Below are 26,351 nucleotides of genomic sequence, written 5' to 3'. Positions count from 1 at the left end.
TGTATTCCACTGTGGACACACACGTGCTCCATCTGCCTGGAGCTGGAGAATGTGGAAAGCAGCGTCCACTGGTCCGCACATGCACCCTGGCTCACCTTGCCCCTCCAACTGAGGAGATAAAGGGTGGGACAAACTGATCGTCTCTCCATCAAGAATCAGAGAAGACCCAAAGAAGAGGGAAAGGAGAGAAGATAGTGGAATACAGATAGGGATCATACATCTCAAAGAACCTCTACTTACTGTAAGATAAGTAGCTTTCTCTTTTTCTTTGAGTTGTGGTCCTTGTGTACATTCCACTGTGGTTGATTGATACACAGTATTCATATAGGAGGTACGATGCACGATCACAGATGGCAGAGCCAAACAAAGGACCGCTGTTTCAAAAGATGCATCAGTGGAGGACTCCTGTACCAAGGTATGCATTTAGCCAATATGTAGATTGAGCTCTACGCAGCTGCCTTACAAATATCAAGCAGAGGCACATCTTGAAGCGATGCCATAGATGTTGCTTGAGCTCTTACCCCATAAGGAGGGGGAAGATTAGACAGCTGCCAGCAGAGCAAGATACAGCCCAAGATCCATTTCAAGATTCTTTGGGAGGATATAGCCTGACCCCTGAGCCTCTCTGCTATGATGACAAATAGTCTAGGGCAGTGTTTCGCACTTTTTAATACCAGGGACCAGCTTGCTGCCTTCCTAAAGTGTGTCAGGGAAATTTCAGGGACTGGCACCAGTCCACAAACCAGTCATTGAGAAACACTGGTTTAGATTTCCTGAATATTTTCATTCTCTGCAGGTAAAAGACTATGGCTCGCCGAACATCGATGGAATAGCGCCTCCTTTCTTCTGAAGATGCGTGAGGCTTTGGGAAGAACACAGTACTTCTTAGTGGACTGACTGGTTCAGGTGAAACTCAGAGAGTACTCTGGGGGTGAATTTAGGGTGTAAACATAATGAAACCTCGTTCTTAAGAAATATAGTGCTAGGAGGATCTGCCGTCAATGCCTCAAGCTCACCAACCCTGTTGGCTGAGGCGATGGCTACCAGGAATGCAACCTTCATGGATAGGAGAGACATAGGCCAAGAAGCTAATGGTTCAAAAGGAGTCTTAGTGAGTACTGAGAGAACAAGGTTCAAGTCCCATTGAGGAATAGGTAGAAAGGTTCTGATCAGGCCTTTCTAGAATCTGCTAGTCAGAGGGTGGGCAAAGATCGAGTAGCCCTGTGAAGACAAATGATATGCACTGATTGCTGTCAAGTGAGCCTTTAGAAACCATTGGACAAAGCTGCTGTCTTCAAGGAAAGAATGTAGTCCAGAATGAAAGGAGTATCTGTGTCTTCTGGAGAAATAGGTCTTTGATGTGCCCAGTCAGAGAAAGGTTTCCACTTAGCTAGGTAATATTTCCTACTGGAATCCTTACTACTATTAGAAAGGATGTTCTGTTCAGCTTTACACAATTGCTGTAAGAATGATGCCCATCCAAAAAACAGACTCCAGGATGAAGCAGCCATTGTTTGGGATACCTGATATTGCTGTTCCCTTGAGTCAGGAGACTGGGACATGTGTAGGAGGTTAGGGAACCAAAACCGTCTGAGCCAGTTGGGAACAATGAGAATAACTTGTGCTCTATCCTACTGAATCTCGTGCAAAACTCGCAGCAGGAGTGGTAATAGAGGGAACAGATTTTTTCAGCATTTACGCAGACGCCCAGAAAGGAGAGCTCATGGACTGCCAGTTTGGCAAGTACACAGTTTGAAGCCATGCTTGTTGGCAACTAAGATGGAGTCTTGCAAAAGGTGTGAAAGTTTAAGCTTTGGACGTTGGGGGTTCCAATCCAGACCAAGCAGCAGTGAGAAGGAACTAGAGAGGAAGTCAGTACACCCCGTCCTTTATTTCCTTGGTAGGAGACACAAGGTGAGCCAGGACACATGTGCAGAGCAGCCAACACTGCTTTCAAAATGCTCCAGCTCCGGGCACATGGAGAACATGTGTACCCACAGTGGAATACACATAGGGACCAGAACTCGAAGAAGAAGTTGTTACTCATCTTGTGCAGTAACGATGGTTCTTCAAGATGTGTCCCCCTGTGGGTGCTCCACTCTAGGTGTCGGTGCGTCCCTGCGCTGGAGATCGGAGATTTCTCGCAGCAGTACTCGGTCAGGGAAAGGGCGCGCACAGGAGTAGTCTCATGCAGCCGTTGGCACCTCCTGTAGCATGCACTCCCCCAACTGTCCCCTCCGTTCCTTCTCTACTGCAGAGCTCGGCTGTGCGAACTCCGAAGTAGAGGGAAGGCGGGTGGGTAGTGGAGCACCCACAGGGGGACGCATCTCGAAGAACCATCGTTACTGCACAAGGTGAGTAACTTCTTCTTCTTCGAGTGGTGTCCCTGTGTGTAGTCCACTCTAGGTGCTTGTAGAGCAGTACCCCACCAGGGGCAATAAGGGTTCGGAGTTATGTATAAGTATGTGATGAGAGCACTGTAAGGCCAACGATAGAGTTTGAGACAAGGCCTTGGGTGATAGCATAATGCTGTGCAAAGTGTGCTCCAATGTCCTGGTTGCAGCTCTACAAATATATATTAAGGGGACATTGTTCAAGAAAGCAGTCAATGTTGCCATGGCTCGCGTTGAGTGAGATCTGATGCCCACGGGGGGGGGGGGGGGTTCTTTGTGATGCAGGTGGTAGCAAGTTTGAATACAGGTAGAGAGTCTCTGGGTCAATACTGTAGAGCCCTTGGAGTGCTCTGCTGTAGAGACAAATAGTCTTGGTGACTTATGAAATGGTTTAGTTGTGCCCAAGTAAAAGGATACAGCCCATCTGACATCTAGCATGTGCAACGTTGCTTCTTGGGAGTCATTATGTGGCTTGGAATAGAAGGCAGGTAAGTGTATGGTTTGGTTAATATGAAAATTTGTAGTCACTGTGGGCAAGAATTTTGGGTGAGGACGTAACATGATTTTGTCTTTGGTAAATACAGTGTACGGTGGTTCAGCCATCAACGGTCCTATTTCGCTAACACGTCTGGCAGACGTGATTGCCACTAGAAAGGCGACCTTCATTGACATATGAAGGAGCGAGCAGGTTGCTAGAGGCTCAAAGGGTGGTCTTGTGAGACATTTGAGCACAAGATTGAGATCCCATGGTGGTGGAGGTTGGCATACTTCTGGGTGCATGCTTTGTATATCTGCTAGAAAGCACTGTGTAGTTGGGTGAGCGAATATTGAAGCCCCTTCTATCTGTGCGTGGAGGGCCGTAATGGCAGTGAGGTGTACTTTAATAGAGCTTATGGCTAACCCCGTTTCCTTCAGTTCTAGTAGGTAGTCTAGGATCATAGATAGAGGCGCCTTGGTCGTGTCCAGCTGTTTTTGCTGACACCAAAGGGAGAATCTTCTCCACTTGTGGCGGTAAGTATATTTAGTGGTGAGGCGATGGCTATTTAGTAATACCTGTTTTACTTTCTCTGAACAGTTCCATTCCCCATGTTGGAAACGGAGAGGAACCACGCTTTGAGATGGAGTTTCACTGGGTCTGGATGGAGCGTCAGGCCCTTGTTCTGGGACAGGAGGTTCGTCCGGAAAAGCAGCGGTTGTGGGGCACAGACTGCTAGCTGTGAGAGGTATGGAAATCAAGTCTGTCTGGGCCATGTGGGGACAATGAGAATGACGTATGCGCTGTCAAGACATTTCTTGCAGATGACCAGTGGGATCAGTGGGATCGGTGGGAAGGCGTACATGAGTGACGCGTTTCACGGGATGAGGAAGGCATCCCCTAACGATCCCGGTGCCAGGCCTGACTTGGAGCAAAATAGGGGACATTTGTGATTTGTGGCTGAGGTGAAAAGGTCGATTACTGGGTGACCCCATTTTTGGAATATTGTGTCGAGAACACAGTCATGGATTTCCCACACATGTTCCTGTGAGACGTGCCTGCTGAGGTTGTCGACTGTAGTGTTTTGGCACCCTGATAGGTCTGATGCTGTGATGTTTATATTGTTGCAGATGCAGAAGTTCCATAAATTCATGGCTTCTACGCATAGCGAGTGAGACCTGGCTCCTCCTTGGCGATTGATGTAAAACATGCACGCCACATTGTCGGTGAGAATAGAGATTGAGGTTTCTCGTATGAATGGGAGCAAGTGTCGGTATGCATTGTTTACCATGCGGAGTTCCAGGAGATTGATGTGTAGTCGGGTTTCCGTCGCAGACCACTTGCCTTGTACATTGTGGTACAAGTGGGCGCCCCAACCTATCAGGGAAGAATCTGCTGGAATACTCACTGATGAGGGGGTCTTGTTGAAAGGGAATCCCGGAGCATACATTCCCTGGCTGTGTCCACCATTGTAGAGAGAGGATAACCCTTGATGGCAGTGTCACATGTCTGTTCAGAGAGTGTTTGCTGGATGCATAGACCGTGCTCAACTGGTGCTGCAGACAGCGCATATGGAGTCTGGCATACTTTACTACGAAAGTCGTAGCTGCCATATGTCCCAGAATCTAAAGACATGTCCTCACTGAAATTTGTGGGCTGATGGTCACCGTGAAAATAAGATTGGTCAATGTAGTGAATCTGTGGTTTGGCAATATTGCCTTGGCTTGTATGGAGTCTAGGTCGGCTCCAATAAACTCCAGTTGCTGGGTTGGTCCCAGAGTGGATTTCTTTTCATTTATCTGTAGACCTAGCTGGTGAAACAGGTCTATTGTGGTCTTTAGCATGCCTGCTGTCTCTTGTCGGTTGGCACCCTTGAGTAGGCAATCATCTAAATAGGGGAAGATTATGACTCCTTTGTGTCGAAAATGTGCTGCTACTACCACAAGCATTTCTGAGAATACGCGGGGAGCAGTGGACAGTCTGAAGGGAAGGACCCTGTATTGGCTGTGGTTGTGTCCAACTGTGAACCTCAGGAACTGTCTGTGGGCAGGATGTATTGTAATAGGGAAGTACGCATCTTGGAGGTAGAGGGCTGTAAACCAGTCCCCCACATTTAGTGCTGGGATTATTGTGACCAGAGTGGCCATTTTGAACCTGTGGTTGTGTATGAACCTTTTGAATTTTTGGAGATCTAAGATTGGTCTCAATCCCCCTTCTTTCTTCTCTCTCAGGAAATATTTGGAATAAAAACCCCTCCGTCGGTATTGATGTGGTACTGGTTGTACAGCACCCAGCAGTAGGAGGCGGCCTACTTCCTGTTGCAGGAGGTGCTCGTGAGAGGGGTCTCTGAAGAGGGACAGGGAAGGGGGGAATGTAGGGGGGGGTGACTGTGAAAGGAATGGTGTAACCAGATTGTACGATCTCCAAAAATCGATTGATCTGTGGTTATCGCAGCCCAGGCATGGTAAAATGGGCTTAGGCGGTGACCACAATTTTGGGATGTGGTATCTGTTGGCGCTAGAGGTGTGAGGAGGTCATGCATACCCTCAACCAAGACTTCAAAATTGTGGCTTAGAAGTAGATGGACGGGTGGACGAGGCCGGGTTCTGTGGAGCTTGTCATCTCTGAGCCCGTTGTTTGGGTTTGTTCTGAGTGAAGTATCGTGGTTGTTGACGGTTAAACGAGGTGTCTCGTGACCTCTGATATGGTGTACAGTGAGGGCGTTTGTCAGGCGGTGGGTGTATGCCTAGTGTACGCAGCGTCATTCGGGAGGCCTTCGTGGTATAGAGGACGTCATCTGTTTGAGACGAGAATAGTTGATCCCTATCGAAGGGGAGGTCCTCCACTTTTAGCTGTAGTTCTTTTGGGATTCCCGAAGCCTGCAACCATGATGTTCTTCTCATAACCACAGCTGTTGTGGTTGTCCGCTACATCCATTGAGGCTTGCAGCGCTGTGCAGGCTATTAACTGACCCTCGTTGATAATGGCGTTGAGTTGAGGACGTTTATGCTCAGGGAGGTCTTCCATGAGCTCTTGTATTTTACTATAGTTAGAGTAGTCATAATTTGCTAGTAGAGCAGAATAGTTGGCAACTCTAAGCAGGAGGGTGGCTGACAAGTAAACTTTCCGACCCAAGAGGTTCAGTCTCTTGTGTTCATTATCTTGCAGTGAAGAGAGAAATGAGGCTGTTTACTGTGCTGATTAACAGCCTCTACTACCAGAGAACAGGCTTGAGGGTGTGAAAAGAAAAATTCCATGCCTTTGGCTGGAACGAAGTATTTTCTGTCAGCCTTTTTGTTGGTGGGTGGTGCCAATGCTGGTCTTTGCCATATTACCTCTGCAGGCTCTATTATAGCCTCATCCATGGGGAGGGAAATCTTGGTCGATGATACTGGTTGTAAGATTTTTAAGAACTTATGTTGTTTCTCCTGAACCTCATGTAAGGCAATTTCTTGGCTGTTTGCTACTCTTTTGAAGAGTTCTTGGAACTGTTTCAGGTCATCTGGTGTCTTAGGGGTAGACGGCGTCACCACTTCATCTGGTGCAGAAGATGAGTGTGGGCCACGTGGTGAATGATCCAGGTCTGCTTGAGATAGTATCTCTTCCTCTTCTATCTCTGTCTCAGGGGGGTCAGAGGTTTCTCTATGTGGTAATGATGGGTGTACTCTGGAACCTCTTGTTGCTGGGGAAGGGGGACCAGAATAGGGGTTCTGGTATGTGGGCCAAGGACCCCATTGTGACCATTGCATGGGATAAGGTGGTAATGGGTAAGACCAGTGCTGTGCATACCAGGGCTGTGACTGCTCGGAGGGATGAGGCTTAGGCTTCACAGCATTCCATGTAGGTCTCATCTGTGATGGGGATGAACGTTGAGAGAAGAAGCGGTTGTCCTGCACGTCTCCTTCCTCACCACTATGCATGGAGAGTAGTGCAGGAGACGAAGGATGGTACCGTGCTATGTAGCTCGGGGACTGTTTAGTGCCGAGCAGTGGTGACTGCGGTGCAGAAGAAACTGCTACGTCAGCAGGACGCAGGAGTTGCGATGGTCCCGCCTTGGGGTTGTGGTCGACCATTGGAGTGCTGACCGGTGCTGGATTCGACTGGTTAGGTGGCAGCAAGTCTTGGGTCAGTGCCAGTGGTGGCAGCATTGATCGCGGTGCCGCTGCCTGTGCGGCGTTCTGCACCGGGGTAGTCGGTGCTGTGGAGGAGACTTGACATCTCAACTCCGGGGCCGCGCACTGGGGCTCAGAAGGGGTCCACTGAGGGACGGTGCCGGAGGAGCCCGGCGCCTCGTAAGTCCTCACTCTGGATCAGTGGAGCACTAAGGGTAAAGACCTCACTGGGGAAGCTCTCTTTTTCTGAGAGACCCTTGCTGGAGAGGTCAAGGCTCGCTTCCTGACAGTTTTGGAAGTCGGAGCCTTATCAGAGCTCAGAGATCTCGGTTTATGAGACTTCCCGGAGGACATCTCTTGCCGAGGTTGGAGGGATTTCTCCAGCAGAAGCATTTTCAAGCTGAGATCCCTGTCACGTCTTTCCCTTGTTGTTAAGTTGGTGCAATGTATGCATTTCTGGGAGATATGAGTTTCTTCCAGACAGTGAATGCAGAATGTGTGGCCGTCAGAGACCGGCATCGGTTCACGGCAGGAGTCACACTTTTAAAATCCTGTTGAGCCCCGCATAACTGCAGTTAAGCCTCTCCCACCTCTCAAGAGATACGGGTGGGAGTTAATTGTAATGGTAAACTGTAGAAACTGTTCCCAAACGGGGAGTTAAGGAGAGAAAAAAGTCTTCTTTCTTCTCTTTTCCTTTTTTTTTTCTTTTTTATGAAAAACCTCTAAGAGGAACTAAGGAAACTATGTAACTATGTATAGACTAAGACTAACTAAACAATGTAACTAAGTGTACACTAAAAAGAAGTTCCTATGTAACTTGTAACTTTTTTTTCTCCCCATAAAGTTTCAAAGAGAGCACTGCTGTGGAGCTTGTCTGCAGCCGGTTGAGAGGACGGTTGAGAAGGAACTGAGGGGATGGTTGGGGGAGCGCACACTACAAGAGGTGCCAACAACTGCATGAGACAACTCCTGTGTGCGCCCTCCCCCCCGACCAAGTACTGCTGCGAGAAATCTCTGATCTCCGGCGCAGGGATGCACCGACACCTAGAGTGGAGCACCCACAGGGACACCACTTGAAGAAGATGATGGGATTTTCAGGATGCCATAGTTATCACCTAATCTTTTCAAAAGATACAATGGATCTCATATCCCAGGTAGCCCTTGAATTTACCTTGGCAAACTCTCTCTCACACATGGGAAAAAGCATCAAAAAAAGCTTTGCAAGACTGGCATCCTCCTCTCTGGACGCTCTCCTGATCAATTTCAAAATCTGCATGATCTGTAGAGCACAATTCAACCTAGAATGCACAGGCAGACTAAGGATATTGAAATTGCAGGTCTGATCTAATGATTACAGATGTATATTTCTCATACAATCAAAGACATTGACACCTTTATTTTTTTCCTTTTTAAAAGAAAATTAAATCAAAAAATTGCATTGCAACATTACAGTGGAGATGCTACGTGCATACACACACAAACCATGTAAAATTCAGCTACTTTTTCTATTATGCATTTTTCTAATTCACAATTGATAACAGGAATAAGAAAAAACACTGATTTATTTTAATAATGAACACAAAAACATAAATACACAGAGAAATAAAGGAGAAAACGTGTATGTGCTTATACATATACAAGTGTTAATGTATGTATAAGTAATAGACACATCTGTTATGTGTTTTATCAATACATCTAATGTGCTTTACATAAACAAGTATTATCCTCAAAAAGTATATACAGACGAAGAAACTGAAGTACAGAAGTTAAGTGACTTGCCCAAGATCACAGAGCACGTGAATGGAAGAGATGGGAACGGAACTAAAGTCGTCTTGACTCCCAGTCTCATGTCCTATTCATTGGATCCAGATGTTCTGTGGCTAAATAATTCTAACTTTAAGAAACTATTACATTTCTGTACTTTACCTGATTGTTTGTATTTCCAAGTTTTAGTTTTTTATTAACACTATACAAAAATATTGCTTAAATTAGTGATAAACATGTCACTCCTGAATTTTTGTTTTAACTTTAACAAATACCAAATGCATCTTTATTCTATGTATACAAATCTATTTTAAGAGCTTTAAGTTTAGCTGACTTTTAGACACAAGTACTAAGCAACTGAAAGTCTTCAATTTTAAATTACATAACTTGGTGAGTTCAAAAAGGTAGGATCTCTTCACATGCTTAAAGGGCTCCTATGTAGAAGACAGAAAAGCTCTTCAGTAGTACAGAACATTAGCGGAAACTAGTTCACAAGCAGCCCACTGACGAGTCAGTCCAAATTTGCTGCAAAGCAAACTGTGATTTTATTTTCAATAGCTATTAAATAGGGAATATCATTTAATATCTTTTATAGAATTCTTGTAGTGAAGAGCATGAGGAATTCACCAAGAGCACAAGCAAAATTAATCCACACTATTCCCAGTAAAAAGAAAAGGAGTACTTGTGGCACCTTAGAGACTAACAAATTTATTTGAGCATAAGCTTCCATGAGCTACAGCTCACTTCATCGGACGCATTCAGTGGAAAATACAGTGAGAAGATTTATATACACAGAGAACATGAAACAATGGGTGTTACCATACACACTGGAACGAGAGTGATCAGGTAAGGTGAGCTATTACCAGCGGGAGAGCGGGGGGCGGAAAAACCTTTTATAGTGATAATCAAGGTGGGCCATTTCCAGCAGTTGAAAACAACGTGTGAGGAACCGTGGGCGGGGGGAAATAGTTTTACTTTGTGTAATGACCCATCCACTCCCAGTCTTCATTCAAGCCTAAGTTAATTGTATCCAGTTTGCGAATTAATTCCAATTCAGCAGTCTCTCATTGGAGTCTGTTTCTGAAATTTTTTTGTTGAAGAATTGCCACTTTTAGGTCTGTAATCAAGTGACCAAAGAGATTGAAGTGTTCTCCGACTGGTTTTTGAATGTTATAATTCTTGACATCTGATTTGTGTCCATTTATTCTTTTACATAGAGACTGTCCAGTTTGGCCAATGTACATGGCAGAGGGGCATTGCTGGCACATATCACATTGGTAGATGTGCAGGTGAACGAGCCTCTGATAGTGTGGCTGAAGTGATTAGGCCCTATGATGGTGTCCCCTGAATAGATGGACTACAAACCATAAGGAACAGTATCCCCAATAATGTCACGGCAAACCTGGTGGCTGAACTTTGTGACTTTGTCCTCACCCATAACTATTTCACATTTGGGGACAATGTATACCTTCAAATCAGTGGGACTGCTATGGGTACCCGCATGGCCCCACAGTATGCCAACATTTTTATGGCTGACTTAGAACAACGCTACCTCAGCTCTTGTCCCCTAATGCCCCTATTCTACTTGCGCTACATTGATGACATCTTCATCATCTGGACCCATGGAAAAGAAACCTTGAGGAATTCCACCATGATTTCAACAATTTCCATCCCACCATCAACCTCAGCCTGGACCAGTCCACACAAGAGATCTACTTCCTGGACACTACGGTGCTAATAAGCGATGGTCACATAAACACCACCCTATACCGGAAGCCTACTGACCACTATGCCTACTTACATGCCTCCAGCTTTCATCCAGACCACACCACATGATCCATTGTCTACAGCCAAGCTCTACGATACAACCGCATTTGCTCCAACCCCTCAGACAGAGACAGACACCTACAAGATCTCTATCAAGCGTTCTTACAACTACAATACCCACCTGCTGAAGTGAAGAAACAGATTGACAGAGCCAGAAGAGTACTCAGAAGTCACCTTCTACAGGACAGGCCCAACAAAGAAAATAACAGAACGCCACTAGCCATCACCTTCAGCCCCCAACTAAAACCTGTCCAACGCATCATCAAGGACCTATCCTGAAGGACGACCCATCACTCTCACAGATCTTGGGAGACAGGCCAGTCCTTGCTTACAGACAGCCCCTCAACTTGAAGCAAATACTCACCAGCAACCACACACCACACAACAGAACCACTAACCCAGGAACCTATCCTTGCAACAAAGCCCGTTGACAACTGTGCCCACATATCTATTCAGGGGACACCATCATAGGGCCTAATCACTTCAGCCACACTATCAGAGGCTCGCTCACCTGCACATCTACCAATGTGATATATGCCATCATGCGCCAGAAATGCCCCTCTGCCATGTACATTGGCCAAACTGGACAGTCTCTACGTAAAAGAATAAATGGACACAAATCAGACATCAAGAATTATAACATTCAAAAACCAGTCGGAGAACACTTCAATCTCTTTGGTCACTCGATTACAGACCTAAAAGTGGCAATTGCCCATCTTGATTATCACTACAAAAGGCTTTTTTCCCCTCCGTTCTCCTGCTGGTAATAGCTCACCTTACCATACACACTGTAACGAGAGTGATCAGGTAACACCCACTATTTCATGTTCTCTGTGTATATACGCAAAAAGAAAAGGAGTACTTGTGGCACCTTAGAGACTAACCAATTTATTTGAGCATAAGCTTTCGTGAGCTACAGCTCACTTCATCGGATGCAAGATGAAGTGAGCTGTAGCTCACGAAAGCTTATGCTCAAATAAATTGGTTAGTCTCTAAGGTGCCACAAGTACTCCTTTTCTTTTTGCGAATACAGACTAACATGGCTGCTACTCTGAAAACTATTCCCAGTGTTTCAACTCAAGGATATATCCTTTTGAGGATGGATTCTTTTATAAAATACACTGTTAAGGAAATGTATTGTATCTGTTGAACTTTACTTAGCTAGGATACTCTGCAAGGAAATTCAATTTCAAACAAAAATTGTCTTGCCTCTCCCAGTTTCTCTCTGACATCTCCCCCATCTTTCTCCCTTTTCTCTGCCTCTTTCACTGGAAGGTCTAGCTATGAAAGATGACTCTGGATCCAGCCAGAATATAACTGGGTGGATCAGTCAAAGCAGGAGGGCAATGTAGGGGCATAGGAACCAGGGTACAACCCCAAATCTTAGTATGGCAGCACAACAGAGTGTCACTACCCCACCTAATAAGTGGAACTTTTCACTCTGCAGTGCTGAATCAAAAACAATAGCATTTGAGGGTCCACAACCTGAATTTCAGCTGGAAAGCATAATATAGTTTTGATTCTGGGCCAGACTTTGGAAAGTTGATGATGCCAGGAGAACGGCATACTTACAGAATGGCTTACAATGTCAAGAACAACATAAGTTTTAAGGGTCAGAACCTAAAGCCAAGGATTAAGGTTTTCTTGTGCCCTACCTTTCAAAGGAGCACAACTACGTCTGCTTCCAAAAGTACTAACTAAAATCTGCACAGACATTACTATTGGCCCTATATGTGCATGTAGTGAGGACTGTACAAAAACCCTGAAACTTTAACACACCACCACATAGATATTACAAACACATATATACATACACACATATATTATACAGGTTTATATATTATACACTTATGTACACTTCAACCCTCAAAAATGCAAGACCTCCCAATTTCTGAGATGCCAAAGAATATTCATGTAGATTATTTCACTATATACAATGTGTATAACGCTGATCTTTTGGTTTTTATTGCTTCCTAGTAACTACAAAATTTCCAATACTAATTCCAGTCTCTTCCAAGAGATGTAAACATAATTAACTGCACACCATATAAAATACAAGTTACTAGACCATCACACTCTAATTACAGCTGGAATCCAAATATAACAGTATTGGATATCAAGTTTCTTTCATACTAAAGCACAGCAGTCTTCTATCTAGGTCCTGCAAATCTCTAAGAGCAGGTCTACACTACTGCTTAAGTTGATCTAACTTTCATCGCTCAGGGGTATGAAAAAGGCCCCCGCCATGAGCAACACAAGTTTCACACCGTCCACACTGGCGCTAGGTCAGCGGCCAACATAGCTTCCGCTTCTCGCTGAGGTAGAGTAATTATGCCGATGGGAGAGGGTTCTTCTGTCAGCATAGTGCGTCTTCACCAGATGCGCTACAGCTGTGCAGATGTAGCGCTGTAGTGTAGACTGGCCCTAAGATATTTACCTACAGTTATGACACTGTGCTGAGATAATTCATTGTGATAAATGACTCAGATGATGCAGTTCTGAAGCAGCTTATTCACCTTACCTGATTTAGCCACATAAACAATTTTTTTCTGGTTGCTTTTTTGTTCTATATTGTTTTTATTGCAAATAGGAAAAAGAGACTAAATCAATCAGTAATTTTTGGCTCATTATTTTGTATTGTAATTGCCATAAACCATAAGGCACATAGAGGTCACATCCTGGAAATGTCATAATCAATCAAACAAAAACAAATACGCACGTACCTCTAAATAAATGTTCTAAATATATTTTAGATGGGATATATTCATCACATTGGTAGATCCAACGTTTCTACTTACTGTAATCTAAATAGCCTTTAAAATATCATGTAATAAGGGAATTATTAGACTGACTGACCATTGCTCTGACCACATCATCCACCCTCCCTACCAGCTCCTGCTATCATGCTTCACTGCAAGAAGATCAAGCTTCCTGTCATCACCCTCTCAGCTGTACCCTCATATCCCTCTTGCATACTCTGGTCTCTTAATGCATTGCCTCCTACCAACAAAGCAAGGCTTATCTGCCTATTTGTCAAATTCTCATCTTTGTGCCTTCATCCACACTACTCCTTTACACAGAATGCCCTCATCTTCTTCATCTCTGTGTGTCATTTGTCTTCTCAGAGTGCAAATTTTTGGGGGTAGGGGCTGAATTTTCAAGTATGTACAATGGGAATGTGCCCAGCACAATATGGTCCCAATCCTGCTGTGGGGCTCTGGGTGTGAATGTAATATAAATATTAAATAAGTAAATACATAATATACCCAAGATTAAAACAGAGATTTTACTTTTTCTATACTGAACCAATGTTTTCTGTAAGCCATGTATAGCACCTATATATTATGGTGAATGATGGCTTTAGAAATATAGAGGGATGGATAGATGGATAAGACCGTTGTATTATATAGATTATGGGGGAGAGATACTCCTGTGACCACTTTACAGGTGGAAAAGAGAGAGCTGAGAATGTATACAGGCACAGAACCTTCTGTAATTTTGAGTTCTGAAATGTTCAGATACTTGATTGATGCATAAGCAGGGTCAATGCTAGCAGTTATGTAGCTTGTCAGCATGGTACACAACACCTACAATGGAGATCTGCAGAGGCAATGAATAAGAAACAGTTACCTACCTTTCTGTAATTGTTCTTCGAGATGGGTTGCACATGTCCATTCCCCTCTAGGTATGTGTGGGAGCCCCATGCACAGTTGTCAAAGATCTTTTTCCCCTCAGCAGTACCCATCAGGGCAGCTTGAGTGCCCTCTGCCATTGCATGCCACTATGTGCAGGCATAAGAGGGCAGAGCCACCCCAATCCACCTCAGTTCCTCTTACTGGGACAGATTTTGATAGAGAGGGGAAAGAGAGTGGGTCCTGGAATGACATGTCCACACATCTCAAAGAACAGCTGTTAGAGACAGGTGGGCAGTTCTTCTTCTTTGATTGCACGTCCATTCTACTGGATGTGGGCTCAGAGTCTACAGGAACAGATTGGAGAACAACACTTCCAACAGTGACATGGCTTCTGGACTGCTTGACTACAGCATAATGAGAAGCTAACACGTGCACTGATGACCAAGTTGTCCAGAATAGGTAGTTGCACTTGGAAAGCTACTGATGCTGCATATACTCTAGTGAAATGGGCCAATACTCTAACTGGTGGCATCACATTAGCCAACTGGCAACACAAACAAATGCACAAAGAAACCCAGGGTGAAAACCTCTGAATGGAAACTGGGTGTCCTTTCATTCTATCCACAACCGCGACAAACAACTGCGTTGAGGAACTAAAGGACTTCATGGAAAAAAAGCTAAAGCTCTTCTAACACCTAATGAATGAAGTTTCTCCTCATCTCTATGAGTGTGAAGTTTCAGAAAGAAAGTCAGCAAATAAATTGCCTGGTTAATGTTAAAATTGGAGACCACCTTTATTAGGAACTTTGGGTGAGGGTGGAGGTAAACATTATCCTTACGGAAAACTGTATAGGGAGGCTCTGGTACCAGGGTTCTCAACTCACCCACTTTCCTCATAAAGGTAATCACAGTCAAAAAGTCCACATTTATAGAGAGGTAGAGAAAGGGAGCAAGTTGCAAGAGGTTCAGAAGTGGCCCCATTAACTTTGCCAACACCAAAATCAGATCCCATAGGGGAATAGGATCTTTCACCTAAGAGTATAATCTGTCCAAACCCTTTAGAAATCTGATGGTGATAGGGTTGGAAAAAAAAGAGATCTATTATCTACCAAGGGGTGGAAAGCTGAGATAGCTTCCAGAGGTACTCTGATAGAGCTAACTGATAGACCTTGATGTTTTAGGTGTAAAAGACCACACAATACATGTCTGATAAGAGCTTATTTGGAGGGAACATTTTTGTCGGGACCAGATGGAAAAACATTTCTATTAGCCAGATAAGTACCCCTTCTTGAAGCTTTCTACTATTCAGAAGTACGTTCTGTATGTTCTTAGAGCAAGCCCTTTCCAATGGTGTTAACCATGAAGCATCCACTCTGTCAAATGGAGGGCTTGTATGCTGGGGTGAAGCAGATGCCAATGGCCCTGGGTAATCATGCATAGATCCAACGGGAGAGATAATGGAGGTCTGACTGACAAGGTTGGCAGGGTTGAGTACCAGTGTTGCTGAGGCCATGCTGGTGCTATAAGTATGAGGTGAGCCCGGTCATTGACAAGACTCTGCGCAGTAATGGAATCAGAGGTAAGGCATATAAAAGATAATTCTTCCAGGATAGCAGGAATGTGTCTGTCAATGAACCTGGACTGTAAACATTACTGATGGCATTTTCCATTGGCCTGTGTTGCAAATAGGTCCACCTGGGGTGTCCCTCACAGCTGGTACATGAATCTGGCCATGTCTAGAGACAGTGAACTCTGATGGTGATCAGGGAAGAACCTGCTCAGCTGATCTGCCAACAAATTCTGCACTCCTGGAAGGTAAGCAGCTCTGAAGTGAACCAAATTGGCTATGCAAAAGTGCCACAGGTGAATCACCTTCTGGCACAGCTGTGTCAAATGCATCCCTCCCTACATGTTTTCATAAAATATAGTTACTGTGCTGTCTGTTATTACTAGCAGATTTTTTCCCCTTGATATGCAGAAGGAAGGCTGAACAGACTAGATGAGCAGCTCACAACTCTCTGACATTTATGAGAGTCTCTTCAGTTCTTGGGAAGACCACAGACCTTGAGTCTATAGTGACCCATGTGTACCCCACAACCAGGGGTGATGCATCTGTGATTAAAGTGAGCACTGGTTGTAGGGGAACGACGAAAACCCTGTAACAGAGTCTTTGGTGGTTCCTCTCTCCCTCGGTGTGGGGAAACCTGACCACACCCAGTTATCAACTCTGGGTGATAGCAACACCAGCCCCACTTTCCTACTATTCCCAAGGGGGGTTCTGCCCTTTGTAGGGCTCCTTAAGTCTCTCTGGCTGGGGGATCAAAATGGAAGTCACAAACTCCCCAAGCTTTCAGGGAGACTCCCTGAGGTTCCAGAAAGCAGGGGTGGGGAAGCGGGGAGGGTATCTACAGTGCTGCCAACAATCCAGTCCCAAGATAATAGGTTTGAGGAAATCGCTTTGTCTGGGTTTCTGTGGCAGGCTCAGCCTGTGTGTCTTACCATAGGGGGTCTGCTGTACTTTCCTCAGGGTCGGGATGAAAGTCTCCTGCCTAGGAGTTCCCTTTGCAATGTCAGGCATTACTCCTGCAGTCTGGTGCTTAGGGTAGTCTTGCTCCTTTCCCCCTGCCTACTGAAGTTTCTTCCCGTTTAAAGCCCTCCTCCCAATCATGCATGATTGACAGGACTGGATAGGTGGGGCTAGCCCAACCAGCAAAGCCTCTCTGCTCCCTTCCTCATACATGGGGGCCTATACTCTGTCACAGACCTTCACCCAAACTTTCAGAGAGTGTATTCACCGGTTCAGAGATGACAAAACTAACACCAGTACTTGAGCTACTTAGGACATACACTGAAGCCAGCCAGCCTTGCAACTTCCTGAGGTGTAGTGTGGTGTGCTGCACTACATAGGTACATACTGCCGTGTGCCCCAGGAATCTGAGGCATCTGTGAACTGTGGCGAGAGGATTTGCTTTTAGCTCCAGAACTAACCCCCAGTGTTTCAAAGCTTGATTTTGGCAGAAAAGCCTTGGCCTTCGTAGAGTCTAAGACTGCTCCAATAAATTCTATTATCTGTAGTGGTTTCAGGATTGATTTGTCCCAATGAACTAGAAGCCCGGTGTGTTGAATGCAGATAGGCTGATGGACAGAACTGTACTTTGGACTTGCCTCTCACCAGCCAGTTTTCCAGATCTGGAAACAGATCGACACCTGATTTTCAAAGATATTCTACCACCATGGCCATGCACTTTGCGAAAACATGAGAAGCAGCTGACAGGCTGAATGGAACCACTGTGAATTGGTAATGGGTTCCATTCGCCACGAATCTGAGAAATGTCCAGTGGTTGTGGCATATTGCCACATGGAAGTAAGCATTTGTTAAGTCGAGGGCACCATATCAGTCCTCTTGTTTCAGGGAGGGAATCATGGAAGCGAAGGTGACCATATGGAATTTTATCTTCTTCAGGAATCTGTTTAATTCTCCTGTATACAAAATAGGCCTGAGACAATCTTTCACTTTGGGAATAAGAAAGTAGAGGGAATAGAAGCTCTTCCCCTGAAGCACAAAAGGACTTCCTCTGTGGCTTCTGCTTCAAGGAGGGATTTGACTTCCTGCTGGAGGACAGTTTCATGAGAGTGGTTCCTGAAGAGACATGGAAGGAACATCCCAGATCCACCATGCTTAAGAACCACTTATCTGATGTTATGTGAGACCAAGTACTTAGGAAGCGAAATAAGCAATTGGAAAACAAAAGGGTAGAAACAGACGGAATTGTGGGAACTGGTAAACTATCCTTATCAACCCATCAAAATGCCTGTTTGGACGAACTGGCTGGATGAGATGAACCTGCTGATGCAGAAGAGGGTGGTGGTGGTCACCTCCTTTTAACCTCTGCCTTTCTTTTTTGGTGGGTTCAGGGATCCCCATGCTTTCAGGGAGACTCTCTGAGGATCGCAGAACAAAGCCCTAATGTCTATAGGACTGCTGAGGGCAATACTTCTTTCTTTTCATTGCCAGTGTATAGATTCCAGGCAATTTTATCATTGTCCAGCGCTCTTTTAGGCTATGAAGTCTATTGTCTGTCTTGTCTGAAAATAAGGAAGGACTTTAGAATGGGAGATCTTGGATGGTCTGCTGAACCTCTGCAGGAAGACTGCAGCCATCAATACTTTCTTATAGTTATACTAGATGCCATGGTGGGAGTTGCTGAACCTGCCACATCCAAGCTGTCCTGTAGAGCTGTTCTGGTCACCAGCTTGCCCTCCTCTACCATCATACTGAATTCCTGCTTGCAGTCATCCAGTAACCTGTCCTTAAATTTCATCATGTTCTCCCAGAGAGTATCATAGTGACTTCAGAGCACCTGTTGGTTTTCAATTCTGAGTTTCAGACTTCTCATAGAATAAAGTTTACAGGCAAACAAGTCCAGCCTTTGACTTTTTTCCTTTAGGAGTCAACACCTGGTACCATGCATCTTCCGCTCATTAGCTGCTGCCACTACTAAGGAGCCCAGGAGAGGACAAGAATACGGATGTTCAAACCCATTAAAAGGGATGTAGAACTTCCCTTCTTCCCTTCCTCCCACAGCAAAATGGCCAGAGAGGGACTGCCAGAGTGCATTAACCAGCTCCAGAATGGCTTAATTAGTCACTAGAGCCACTCTGAAAGGTGCTGCCAAAGCCAGAATGTCCAACAACTTGTGAGATTTCTCGCAGACCTCTTCTGCCTGAATGTCCATAACAGAGACTACCATTCTCAGTAGACTTTGGTGAACCATGTAAACCTCTGATGCTGCTGAGTCGCTTACCACCTCCATAGCCTCATCTGATGGGGAGGAAGAGGCTATGGAGGTGCCTGCTCTGTGTCTTGCAGTGGGAGAACTTCCCAAGCGACTTCTAGCTACTCAGTACCAAGCCCGGTCTCAGTCCTCGAAGAATGTTGCCTGTGGGGCCAATATTCTTGGTGTGCCCTCGAGGAAACCGACTGAAGCGGGTAAGAGGAAGCCCTAGCTGGAGGAGGGACACCCCATGGTGTCCAGAAAAGGACCCATCCTTGTCCAGGCCATTGCCCCTTCAGAGAATGACACTGCTGAGACTGCTGCAAGACACATGGCTCCCAAGTCTCTGGCAGAGGATATGTGCCCTGCCTACATTGAGGCACAAAAGACTGCACCTCTGAGTCTGAGGAAGACAACTCTCAGTCCTCTGATACCAGTGGGGGAGCAGAGCCCCATTGGAACCAGAGATAGGTAGCCAGAGCTCAGGGATGGCATTACAAGGATACCATAATTGGCTTGCCTCTTGATTGCACCAGCTTCTGATGTACCAAAAGCATAGAAGGTAATGGTACTGTATGCTCCTGAAGAGACAGAGTAGGAACCACTGGTACTGGTTGGAAACCTTCCTGCACAACCAGAGACACCAAGAGGTTAAGCAGTTCTCTCATGGCTGCATACACCTCTGGTGTCATTCGTGCTTGTCTTGATTCCTGATCCTGATGTCTTTCTATAGGTACGTCAGAGGTTGGACTCGAGAGACATGACTCAGGTTCTAGGGTTGACTATCTTAGATGAGGAGTCCTCTAGGAAGCACTCTTCAGAGTCTTTCCCAGAGTCCTTGCCTCTAGCTGACTTCAGTACAGACGATCTTGCCAAACAGGGTACTAAGTCTCTCAAGGGCCAGTCTCTCTTTTTTTGGCACCAGAGATAGAGAGTGAGGTGCTGTAGACATCTCCAATGGAGCACTCCATATCAAAATGCAGTACTCAGAGTCCATCTAAAAAGCAAGGGTTCCAATGGTGGGCCATTAGGAGACACTTGAACCTGGCTGCTCTATCCTTCTTAGAACCAGGCGTGAATCTCTTACAGATGGACACTTGTCAGTAATGTTGGACTCCCCCAAGCATTTTAGACAGCTGGGGTGTGGGTCAATGACAGGCAGGACTTAAACCCCAGAAAGCGAGGCATGGTTCTGATACCAGACCCAGTACCAAAATTTGAATTTGGTTAAAAAAAAAAAACCATAAAAACTGAAGCTTAATATTAACACTTATCTATACTAGATTTTACCTAACTACTAACTTCTAAGAAAAAATTGGCTATATACAAGGAGCAAGGGAAGAACTTGCTATAGCAAGACTGAAAGCACTCCAACAACAATCACTGGGAGTAAGAAGCAACTGAGGGTGGTCGCTGCCCCTTTTGTACCTGCAAGCAGTGGCAGGCAAGGGTAGAGTATGCTCAAGCTGCCCCAACGAGTACCACTGAGGGAAAAAGATCAACAACTGTGCGTGGGGGCGCACACACACCTACAGTGGAATGGACATGTAAAAATACGCGAAGAAGAGAGAAGAATTTTAAAATGTTAAAAGACACATGACACCTCCAGGTGTGTGATTATAGTATCATATATGCCACATTTCAGAGTGTCCATGCCTCAGGTTCACTTTCATAATACAAGATATGTGCGTATGACATACCTACACATCCTGAAATGTATTGCTTTCATAAAGGGGTTCTATTACGATTTCTTTGTTAATGGAAGCCTTTAATCATGTCAAGTAACCAGGTGCCAAATCATTATAAATTTCTAAATACATTGGATAGAATTGGTGCACTATATAATAGAATATTTCTAAAAAAAATCTAAACTGATTATAGGGTAACAAATGTTTTAAATTAATAACTTTTTGCTCATGATTTTTCATGAAAAAACAAGTTAATGAGTGCAATGCATTAATCCATAAGGACATAGTTTAGCAATTTAAACATTGCCTTTTAAATACTTTAACTACATGGAGCCCTAGATACAAATCCAGACAGATTTGAATCTGTCCCCAGAAGGGAAATTTTTCTATAATTCCAAAGGAGAAGTGGGTACTCAGCACCTCTGACAATCAGGGCCTGTTTCTGTTTATCTTCTTATGATCTATGGATGAAGCTTTTGATGCCAAGGCATCATGTTCTGTGAAGTTTTTAATTTTAACATATTTTATTAGAGTAGGAATTTGTCATGGTGTTCTGCACAAAAATTTCTCCTCTTTCCACTACTGTTATTAAGCTACATGACAGCTACTCTCCCCCATGGAAGTTGCTGGATTTCGATGATGCTGTATATGAGAGAAGTATTTGGTGATCCCTCAGCCGAAAAGATGTAATGTATTAATTGTGGTACATACCAGTAATGAATCTTTTATGATACACACTACTTGTTCCAGTGAGCTTGTCTGAGTGGAAATCAACCTTTCAAAAAGATGCAGTGTTGCTTTTTCAAGGCTAGGCAGATGACGAAGCCACAAGCTTAGGATAGCTGATTCAGAGAGGGCAATCTTCTTCCTGAGATAATGGGAAAATATTGTTTTCTACAAACTGAGCCATGAAGTGAATAAATATTTAAAAGATTGCATATCAATGCAAAATTATCAATCCACATATACATACTTATACAATTTTAGGAGAAAGTGCATATCTTAATTATTACCTACCTTTTACAGATGGGAAAACTGAGATACTTAGCCCTGGTCTACACTACGGGGTTAGATCGAATTTAGCCGCGTTAGGTCGATTTAAAAATGACTGCGTCCACACAACCAACCCCATTCCGTCGACCTAAAGGGCTCTTAAAATCGAATTCTGTACTCCTCCCTGATGAGGGGAGTAGCGCTAAAATCGACCTTGCTGGGTCGAATTTGGGGTAGTGCGGATGCAAATCAACGGCATTGGCCTCCGGGACGCTATCCCAGAGTGCTCCATTGTGACTGCTCTGGACAGCACTTTCAACTCCGATGCACTAGCCAAGTACACAGGAAAAGCCCCGGGAACTTTTTGAATTTCATTTCCTGTTTGGTCAGTGTGGCGAACTCAGCAGCACAGGTGACCATGCAGTCCCCCCAGAATCGCAAACAAGCTCCAGCGTGGACCGAAAGGGAGACATTGGATCTAATTGCTGTAGGGGGAGAAGCATCTGTGCAGGCTGAACTCCAATCAAAAAGAAAAAATGCAAATATATATGCCAAAATCGAACAGGGCATGGTGGAGAGAGGCTACAACAGGGACACACAATAGTGCCGCGTGGAAGTTAAGGACTCAGGCAAGCCTACCAAAAGACAAAGTAGGCAAACCGTCGCTCCGGATCAGAGCCCCATACATGCCACTTCTATGATCAGCTGCATAGCATTCTAGGGGGGACCCTACCACTATCCGACCACTGTCTGTGGACACCTGCAAGGGGGGAGTCTCACGCCACAGGGAAGAGGATTTTGTGGACGAGGAGGAGGAGGAGGAGAATGCGCAGCAGGCAAGCGGTGAATCCATTCTCCCCGGCAGCCAGGACCTTTTCATCATCCTGGAGCCAATACCCTCCCAAGGCGGGATCCCCAACCCTGAAGCCGGAGAAGGCACCTCTGGTGAGTGCACATTTGTAACTACAGCACAGGGTTTAAAAGCAATAGTGTTTAATGTTTGATTAGCCCTGAAGAATTGGGATGCATTCACGGCCAGTACAGCTACTGGAAAAGTCTGTTCACATGTCAGGGGATGGAGCGGGAATCCTCCAGGGACATCTCCTTGAAGCTCTCCTGGAGCTACCATGAAAGCCTTTTGCAGAGGGTTTCTGGAGAGGGCTGCCTTATTTCATCCTCCACGGTAGGACATTTTCTCACGCCAAGCCAGTAGCAAATATTCTGGAATCATTGCAGCACCAAAGCATGGCAGCGAATGGTCCTGGGTTTTGGTTGCATTCAAGCAACATTCGGTCAATATCTTTCTGCGTTAGCCTCAGTAGAGTGATATCATTCATTGTCACCTGGTTGAAATAGGGGAATTTTTGTAAGGGAACAGTAAACGGACCCCATTCATGCTGGGCTGTTTGCGCTTGGCTAAAAGGGATCATCCCAGAGAACAGCCATGTGGCGGGGTGGGGAGAGGAGGAGTGAAGGAATCATCCCAGAGAATAGCCACGCAGTGGGGGAAGGGGAGAAGGCATCATCCTAGAGACTAGCCACGCGGAGGGGTGGGAGGAGGTGTGTGCTGCACATCTACCCGAAAACCACAGCCCCTCCTTTTAAATGTGAAACCCAACCAGCATTGCTTGCTATGGGAAAGGATGGCGTTGCAGTTTGAAACCATTCCCACATGTTATGAAGGTGTAAGAAGCCAACCCCGTGTAACAAAAAGCTTACCATGGCTGCCTGGAAACCGAATTCTGTTGCCCAGCCGTTTGTGATGTGTCACCATACCGGCAGGCGTTCAATATAAAAGGCAAAATACGATCTTGTACCTAAAGCACATGTGCTGTCTGCTGTGAATTGCTTGATTCACTGTAAAAAGAAAAAAGAAAAGGAGTACTTGTGGCACCTTAGAGACTAACCAGTTTATTTGAGCATGAGCTTTCGTGAGCTACAGCTCACTTCATCGGATGCATAGCATATCGTGGAAACTGCAGAAGACATTATATACACAGAGACCATGAAACAAAACTTCCTCCCACCCCACTGTCCTGCTGCTAACAGCTTATCTAAAGTGATCATCAAGGAAGGCCATTTCCAGCACAAATCCAGGTTTTCTCACCCTTCCCCCCGCCCCCCCCCCCACACACACACAGACACACATACAAACTCACTCTCCTGCTGGTAATAGCCCATCCCTCTTTGAAACCTCTCTTTATAATGCGCATGATAATCAAGGTGGGTCATTTCCAGCACTAATCCAGGTTTTCTCACCACCACCACCACCCCCCCCAAACACACACACACACCCCCCTCCAAAAACCACACACACAAACTCACTCTCCTGCTGGCAATAGCTCATCTTACAATGTGCACAGCAATAATCCAAGTTTAACCAGAACGTCTTGGGGGGGGGGGGGGTTTGTAGGAAAAAAACAAGGGGAGATAGGCTACCTTGCATAATGACTTAGCCACTCCCAGTCTCTATTCAAGCCCAAATTAATAGTATCCAATTTGCAAATGAATTCCAATTCAGCAGTTTCTCGCTGGAGTCTGGATTTGAAGTTTTTTTGCTTTAAGATAGCGACCCTCATGTCTGTGATTGCGTGACCAGAGAGATTGAAGTGTTCTCCGACTGGTTTATGAATGTTATAATTCTTAACATCTGATTTGTGTCCATTTATTCTTTTACGTAGAGACTGTCCAGTTTGACCAATGTACATGGCAGAGGGGCATTGCTGGCACATGATGGCATATATCACATTGGTGGATGTGCAGGTGAACGAGCCTCTGATAGTGTGGCTGATGTTGTTAGGCCCTGTGATGGTGTTCCCTGAATAGATATGTGGGCACAGTTGGCAACGGGCTTTGTTGCAAGGATAGGTTCCTGGGTTAGTGGTTCTGTTGTGTGGTATGTGGTTGTTGGTGAGTATTCGCTTCAGGTTGGGGGGCTGTCTGTAGGCAAGGACTGGCCTTTCTCCCAAGATTTGTGAGAGTATTGGGTCATCCTTCAGGATAGGTTGTAGATCCTTAATAATGCGTTGGAGGGGTTTTAGTTGGGGGCTGAAGGTGACGGCTAGTGGCGTTCTGTTATTTTCTTTGTTAGGCCTGTCCTGTAGTAGGTGACTTCTGGGAACTCTTCTGGCACTATCAATCTGTTTCTTCACTTCCGCAGGTGGGTATTGTAGTTGTAAGAATGCTTGATAGAGATCTTGTAGGTGTTTGTCTCTGTCTGAGGGGTTGGAGCAAATGCGGTTGTATCGCAGAGCTTGGCTGTAGACGATGGATCGTGTGGTGTGGTCAGGGTGAAAGCTGGAGGCATGTAGGTAGGAATAGCGGTCAGTAGGTTTCCGGTATAGGGTGGTGTTGATGTGACCATCGTTTATTAGCACTGTAGTGTCCAGGAAGTGGATCTCTTGTGTGGACTGGACCAGGCTGAGGTTGATGGTGGGATGGAAATTGTTGAAATCATGGTGGAATTCCTCAAGGGCTTCTTTTCCATGGGTCCAGATGATGAAGATGTCATCAATATAGCGCAAGTAAAGTAGGGGCGTTAGGGGACGAGAGCTGAGGAAGCGTTGTTCTAAATCAGCCATAAAAATGTTGGCATACTGTGGGGCCATGCGGGTACCCATAGCAGTGCCGCTGATCTGAAGGTATACATTGTCCCCAAATGTAAAATAGTTATGGGTAAGGACAAAGTCACAAAGTTCAGCCACCAGGTTAGCCGTGACATTAGCGGGGATAGTGTTCTTGATGGCTTGTAGTCCATCTTTGTGTGGAATGTTGGTGTAGAGGGCTTCTACATCCATAGTGGCCAGGATGGTGTTATCAGGAAGATCACCAATGGATTGTAGTTTCCTCAGGAAGTCAGTGGTGTCTCGAAGGTAGCTGGGAGTGCTGGTAGCGTAGGGCCTGAGGAGTGAGTCTACATAGCCGGACAATCCTGCTGTCAGGGTGCCAATGCCTGAGATGATGGGGCGTCCAGGATTTCCAGGTTTATGGATCTTGGGTAGTAGATAGAATATCCCAGGTCGGGGTTCCAGGGGTGTGTCTGTGCGGATTTGATCTTGCGCTTTTTCAGGAAGTTTCTTGAGCAAATGCTGTAGATGCTTTTGGTAACTCTCAGTGGGATCAGAGGGTAATGGCTTGTAGAAAGTGGTGTTGGAGAGCTGCCGAGCAGCCTCTTGTTCATATTCCGACCTATTCATGATGACAACAGCACCTCCTTTGTCAGCCTTTTTGATTATGATGTCAGAGTTGTTTCTGAGGCTGTGGATGGCATTGTGTTCTGCACGGCTGAGGTTATGGGGCAAGTGATGCTGCTTTTCCACAATTTCAGCCCGTGCACGTCGGCGGAAGCACTCTATGTAGAAGTCCAGTCTGCTGTTTCGACCTTCAGGAGGAGTCCACCTAGAATCCTTCTTTTTGTAATGTTGGTAGGCAGGCCTCTGTGGATCATTATGTTGTTCAGAGGTATCTTGGAAATATTCCTTGAGTCGGAGACGTCGAAAATAGGATTCTAGGTCACCACAGAACTGTATCATGTTCGAGGGGGTGGAGGGGCAGAAGGAGAGACCCCGAGATAGGACAGCTGCTTCTGCTGGGCTGAGAGTATAGTTGGATAGGGAACACCATCACAGGGCCTAACAACATCAGCCACACTATCAGAGGCTCGTTCACCTGCACATCCACCAATGTGAT

The 26,351-nt window shown here is 45.4% G+C and overlaps 1 protein-coding gene across 1 annotated transcript in view; it reads right to left on the bottom strand.

The window, feature by feature from the left end:
- The window catches only part of FANCC (FA complementation group C), a 129,364-nt gene that overhangs the window by 43,250 nt on the left and 59,763 nt on the right, over positions 1-26,351 (bottom strand). The window contains exon 8 of the mRNA XM_074953155.1: positions 21,381-21,537. Coding sequence (XP_074809256.1) covers positions 21,381-21,537 — 157 coding nt within the window. The remainder of the gene's footprint in view (positions 1-21,380; positions 21,538-26,351) is intronic.

This window comes from Natator depressus, chromosome 5 (genome assembly GCF_965152275.1).
Source record: "Natator depressus isolate rNatDep1 chromosome 5, rNatDep2.hap1, whole genome shotgun sequence".
Lineage (NCBI taxonomy): Eukaryota > Metazoa > Chordata > Testudines > Cheloniidae > Natator > Natator depressus.
Note: the sequence above shows the minus strand (reverse complement) of the source record. Positions and strands in the feature narration are given on the sequence as shown.